Raw genomic sequence first — 6747 nt, forward strand, 5'->3', positions numbered from 1 at the left:
TTTCATATCTTAAATTTTCCTTATCATTTCATAAACTAACTTGCTTTATCTACATAATAATAAAAAAAAAAAAAGTAAGTTATAAACTCTAACTTGAATAAAAATAAATAACTTTTTTAGAATAAATACAATAGAATAATTTTTATATTACAAAAGAAATTACTTTATTTAAAATAATAGCCCATAAAATTTTTGGTAATTTAAGTATTCAATCTCCAAAACTTTCATTAAAAAAATTTGTTAATGATTACTGTAATTCGCATTCTTTAATAATTCTATTGATTCAGAATTTAAAAAGACAAAGAATTATCATCCTGTATCTTATCTAATTAGCTACTGTATATTTTATGTTTATCTTTCCTGCAACAAATCACATGCATCAGCAGTAATCAGAAAGGTCAGCAAAGATATGCAAAGTACGAAGATCGATTAAAAATTTTATCAGTTTTATCATATTGTATCAACAGTATATACAAGCATTTAGACGTTAATACATATTCTCAGGTAAGTACTAATTTGAATATTATCATCAGTACGTTTTATGAGTTATACGTACGTAATATATATCAAAATATAGTCTAAAAGCATTTTAATTTTTAGGACAATGGAGAATAAAAAGTTGTTGGCTTTTATTACTTTCGGTACATTATTTGGAATGGTTGTCGGCAACGAATGCTTAATTTCTTCGCGTATTCAACCTTGTACATTTCACAAACATGATTCCAGAATTCACATGATTTGTCCTAATATCAAAGATGTTCCCACACTGTTGAGGATATTAAATGAAATTAAAGGATGTCCTATCTTTGCTCTTCAATTTCTTCGATTAAAACTCGATTCGCTACCCAGAGGAGCATTCCGCGGGACTTTGATTAACAGCTTGATTTTTACGAACTGCTCTTTGGTAAATTTAGCCGACGACGGGCCCGGACCCTCTCCCTTTCTGGGACTCGAGAAACAGTTGCATACGTTTGGTGTTAGTGGTGCCAAAACTCTTCTTAAATGGAACTGGAAGGAACTGGCCAACTTATACTCGCTTGAAACTTTATCTTTTGCCAGGAGTAACAACTTAAGTACAGTACCTGACACATTTTTCAAAATTAATGGATCATCACTGAAGAAATTAGCCATTACAGGTTCGTGCTTGACAGAAATACAAGATTCCGCATTTGCAAATTTTCATAAGGTAGAGTCAATTAATTTAGAAGGAAATAATCTTTATCAAATAAGGCGTGAAGTTTTTCCCACAAGATGCAAACGATTAAGATTGCTCTCTTTACGGTAAGTAATTTTAATATTAATCATTATATTCATCAGTTATAAATTTATCAATATTAATATCAAAAGAAGTATCAGGTTGGTTCAAATGACATAGCACCAAAAATAGAAATTTGATTTTTACCAAAAACAAACCTATGCTATCTTGTCTTGGATCAATCAGTTCCCAATCAAAAAACTGAGTTGTCTGAGAACTAGAAAGTTAATTGGGAACTTTTGATGTCTTTAACCCACTATAACTAGTGGGTCCCAGTGTCAACGATTCATCAATGGTATCGTCTATCTGACGTTTTTATCTGTTGTGTGCATTTTTGAGGGAGACCTTTAACACTATCTTTTTATTTTTTCAGGTAGCATATTATATTTCATATCTGTTTACAAGTGCTTCTCATAGATAAGTCTTGTGTAACTGAGCTAGATGTTGTTTTATTTGATTAAATAGTACATTAATACGTATTTGAATTAATAATTCCAACAAATAATTTGTGATTGATCAATATTAATATTGATTCGTTCATATAAATTATACTTCTAATATACTTAAATGTTACTTTATTTTTAATTTTAAAAAATATATTATTTCTCTTTTTGTTTACTTTATAAAAATTTAAAATAATTTTAAAATCATGGATGTTTCAAAAAGTTATATTTAAATTAACATACATTGCCATACAAGTGACTTTGGAGTGTTCCCAAATAACACTCCAATTAAAATCTGAGAATCACAAATACATATGCTTGATGCAGGATTCAAATACGTAATCAGCAATGCCTTTTTATATCTTAAAAAGGTCACACAAAGTTTTTCTTGTATTCAGTCTACCTTTACATACAGACTTCATACACAAAATGTCTAGACTAATGTTTTCCAGACAGTAGTCCATAGATTAGTTAGTATTAGATCTTCAACAAGTTGGATCTTCCTGTCCTGGTTGACAGGTTTTAAAGACCTGTCTTCCAGGGGACCCATATTTGTGTCTGGATTAGGAACTAGAACGTTTCATGATAAGTCCTGGATACATTCAGCCCTGTCCATCATTACCTATTGTAGGCCTGGCTGAACTCGAAGTTAGTTTCATTAATATTCTCATTGTTAAACTTTAGAGCAAAAAAAAATAATAATAATAAAGTTCCAATTTAAATTGCTTAATGATCCAATTTTCCAGTTGTGACAATATGTATAAAACCTGAAATTTCCTAACATTTTGAAAAAAACTATTAACTTACAATTGATAGCTATTAAACTAGAGTTGTCATATATGTGGATTTATGCTTTTACAGATGGCAACTGGTTAGGTTAACTTACTCCTAGTGCTACTTAATCCAACTCTTAAGTTGCTGACTTAAGAATTGGATACTTTACCAGCTTCTGACATTCCAAACACAGAGAACTACTGAATGCTACTCATTGCGGTAAAGTCCATCGGTGGCCAAGTGGATAAAACCACTAAACACTGGTAGTTGGTCTCGGATTTGTACCTCACCAATGGACTTTTCAGGTTTTCTTCACGTTAGTAACGTCTATGTAGGGACCAGTTTCCTTTAAGACCTCCCGGGAGGCATTCCCCTCGGCAAATCGCCCACGTGTCACATTGCCGTAATCAAATAAACCAAACATTGTGATAAAATGCACTAGTTTGCATGCATTTTTCTCAAATAGTGTACTCAATATAGTATAATGAAATATTGCTCTATATATTCGGAACAATGAACTGAAATGTCATTTGTTACAGTAATTTTGATTAGAACTATGGTCAATTTTGTCCATATTTTTACAAGTATTAACTATAACTCCTAAAAAGCCTAGACTGTATGTCGATAATGACTAACAAAGGGCGATGCTTAATCACTCACACCAATCTATAGAAAATATTCAGTGGCATTTGAGTTCTTGAGGGCCACTGAATTGGAAACTCTCTACCAATTCATCACCTTGCAAAATTTTCACCAAGGAGACTGCACCCAATGTGGACAGAATTGTAGTAGGAAAAAATATTTTATGTTAGTCTTTCATATGCAAGAAATTTGTGTAATTTTTATGAATCGATTCTTTGAAAGCTTCCTTAAAACAATCAAATTGCCGAGAAACAATCTCCAAGTACTAAAATCCATTTAGTTACACAAATTTGTAGAACAGTTTTATCATTTTAAGGCAGCTTTTAAAGTTCGGTGTCCTTTATATGAAAATATAGCTGTAGATCTTTATGGTACACTAAAAGCCAAAACACAGCTTTTACTTTTAATTCTAAAACATAGCATTTAATTAATGAAGTGTCCTAAAAGATAATATTTAAGACAAAAACAAAGTTAATATAATTTTCTTACATAAACATCCAATAAAATTTAAAAATCTAGGATAACATATAAGTAAAAAAATGTTACAAACTGAAGACTAAATAAAAATAAAAATTTGGAATCTTCTTATAAAAGTCTTTTAAAATCACAATCCAACCGTGCAACTAGATAAACTTCCAATAGAATTCCAATACTTCATTACCTTTCAAGGTGTTTTAATTGCTAGTTATGTAAAAAAGTTACTAATAAAAATTATTTATAATTCAAAACTTTCGTTTCAGAAATAATTTCTTATCGGTGCTCGACGGTAATACATTCTCTAATATGCCGGCTTTGAAAACTTTGTATTTGGAAGGAAATCGCATCAAATTTATAGAACAAAATGTCTTTTCTAGCATATGGAATCAATTAGATACTCTATCACTTTACAGTAAGTAAAATCTTTAAGAAATACAGTAATTAAGAATTGAAGAATAAATTTAATATTTTAAAGCTTTTCTTCTCACATTTTTAACTTATTTTAGTTTCTATAATTATGCTATATTCATAAATTAATTAAATACATTAATGGTAATTCACTATTTTTAATGCTTCTGAAGATGTATTTTGTCTCCATCTTTAGAAACAGCTTAAATAAAACTTGATAAATACTCACAAAATACACTCGATAAAAAGTCCTCCTCCAAATTTCTCATCATCTGTTTAGTCCAGTGGAGATCAAGACTGTCCAGAAGTAAAAAGAAATAATTATTAGCGAGGTCGAGGCCAAAGCTTTAAACGCAAAAACGTGTACGTCGGACGTTCGGCGCCACTTTCCTGTAAGCCTAGAAGTTTGACCATGGCATTTGGAATGTCGAGCATGATTCCACTAACTTTCCAAATGCCATTGTCAAACTTCTAGGTTTACAGGAAAGCGGCGCTGAACATCTGACATACATGTTTTTGTGTTTAAAACTTTGGCCTCAACCTTGCTATTATTATTGTTTCAATTAGTTAAAATGTGTAATGGGAATTTTGAAACTGTGCAGTGGAAATCCCATATTTGTGTAGTAATTAATTGTCTGATTCCGAGTTTTATAAGTGTGCAAAGCCATAATGTTGTAAATGGCAAAAAACACTTTTTCTAGTGAATGCATACCTTCAAGTCTTGAAGGAATTCATTTCAATTTTATAATAAAACCTGCCAAGCTGGAAAAAATATTCAGTACTGTTTACAGGTTTTACTGTATATTTTATTTGGCCCACGAAAAAAGAGCTATGAAAGAAATGTTAGCAGGATTTACCATTTGTGTTGAATATATAAAATAGATGTTTATTTATGTAGCCGTATCATCAATGTTATCATAAACTATAATTCACAACCACAGTGCAGTTATTGTATATTAAATTGTATCAGGTGCATGCAGGTGCACAATGCACATTATACATGTCTAACAAAAGCTATGTATACGTTTGAAAACAGGTTTATGTAATTAGTAATTTGTCAAATAATAAACATCTATTAATCTGAATTTTGATTAAGGCCAAATGATCTGCTAGATTGGGCTATAATGTTTAATAATTAAATACTCAGTAATTTTGTTTAGAGATAGGTGTCGGGCACCATCTCTTGATAATTATTAAATAGTAGCCACATTATGTGCTTATATAATCCGGCAGATCACTTGGCAAAATTATACAAAAATTTGTTTTTAAAATTACTTATTGTCAATGCTTTACACTTTCAGGAAATTCGATTGTGTGCAATTGCAAAATTGCTTGGCTAATTGGTAAGAAACCTATATACGAAGTGAGTGCAGAACAACTCGTCTGCAGCAATCCGGCTCATTTGAATGGAATTCCCATCAAATACTTAAAGAAAAATGACCTTTGTAGCAACATAGATGACAGATGTTGTTATTATTATTAATAATGTATGGTTTTTATCCTGCTTTTTTATTAGTTTTATCCTTGTTAGTTTATATGTCATGTGATACTAGAAACATGTGCAGTTTGTTAGTAAGATTTATCAATAGAATCTATTTTATTTTGTCAGAAATATGATAATTAAACTGAGTTTCCTATTAAACATTTCTGAATTGGATTATAGGTGTGTGCTGCTTAATGTCATGAATACATTCAAATACATTAAGTGAACATAGATTGTACTTGGGCAAATCTATAGTGTGTTACTCATATGTAATACAATGATAAGTACTGTACTTATATATCTAAACATAGAAAGTTACAGGCAGTTACAAATTTTTCATCACTATTATAATCTTATGGAAATTCTATTGTATGGGATGTCTGAAAAGTTACTGTGAATTAAGAAATTTGTAAATGACATTAATGTTGTACGCTTGGCATTGCATATGAATCCTGTAAGTGGTATATGGTATGTCCCACGTTTCCACTTTGCAGTAGAAGGCTTTACTGCTTACTCCCAGATCTTCTGGGTTTTGGAAGACTGCCGATTATGTGGAATCTGCCGTTAGGTCTTCAGACCTCACTGCCCCGGATTTTGGGGCCTCTGTGGGTCATTTCAGCTTTTTTGTAGGAGAAACTACAATATCATATGTAAAACGTCACATAAATCTTTTCAATTGCACAATAACTTTTAAGACACCCTGTATATGTAGTCCATTGTTAAGTGCACATACCTGTATATCCAGACTATAACTAAGTGAATTAAATATATAATTTGGCCTAAATATTTTCTTTCAATCTAAATTAATTCAAAATTAATTTCTAATTATTATTATTATAAGCACAAAATAGCAATCTAATCTCCCATCTTTAGGTCAAATTATGTTATTTGATTCTTCAATAATTGGCTTAATTATAAATGAATATGATTTGACTTAAAGTAAATATATAATTCTATTTCATATTAATCAAGTATGTTTATAATATGCATTGTAATAGGTAGATATAATCCATATTATGGTTAGTTACATTAAAAGAAAGAAATTATTATTGTTCAATGTGCTATTATACACTTTTGCAGAAAACCCTTTGATTTATTTAGTCTATCATGTGTTTTAATGAGTTTGTAATGCAACCAAAAGAATATTGGAATTAAACCACTGAAGAAATCCCAAAATCATTATCACAGTTTCATTTGATATATGGCATACTGCATTGTCTTGTTGGAAATGATGCTTATCATCTTCAATCTTGGTCTGAATTGAT

At 30.4% G+C, this 6747-nt stretch overlaps 1 protein-coding gene across 1 annotated transcript; it reads left to right on the plus strand.

Annotated features, from left to right (window-relative positions):
• The first annotated feature begins 252 nt into the window (after positions 1-252).
• LOC136968723 (leucine-rich repeat and immunoglobulin-like domain-containing nogo receptor-interacting protein 3) lies at positions 253-5752 on the plus strand. Its single transcript, XM_067262754.1, has 4 exons — positions 253-504; positions 601-1281; positions 3855-4003; positions 5301-5752. The coding sequence occupies exons 2-4, from the start codon at positions 605-607 to the stop codon at positions 5480-5482; spliced, it is 1008 nt and encodes a 335-aa protein (XP_067118855.1). The 5' UTR covers positions 253-504; positions 601-604; the 3' UTR covers positions 5483-5752.
• Positions 5753-6747: the final 995 nt, after the last annotated feature.

The sequence above is a fragment of the Centruroides vittatus genome, unplaced genomic scaffold (genome assembly GCF_030686945.1).
Source record: "Centruroides vittatus isolate TY-2023 unplaced genomic scaffold, ASM3068694v2 contig_1507, whole genome shotgun sequence".
Taxonomy (NCBI): Eukaryota; Metazoa; Arthropoda; class Arachnida; order Scorpiones; family Buthidae; genus Centruroides; species Centruroides vittatus.

Excerpts from the sequence above, each read along its gene's own strand:
- LOC136968723 (XM_067262754.1), top strand. The coding sequence starts at position 605 with ATGGAGAATAAAAAGTTGTTGGCTTTTATTACTTTCGGTACATTATTT. Across the intron at positions 1,282-3,854 it reads TTAAGATTGCTCTCTTTACG|AAATAATTTCTTATCGGTGC; the intron begins GTAAGTAATTTT and ends CTTTCGTTTCAG. Across the intron at positions 4,004-5,300 it reads AGATACTCTATCACTTTACA|GAAATTCGATTGTGTGCAAT; the intron begins GTAAGTAAAATC and ends TTACACTTTCAG.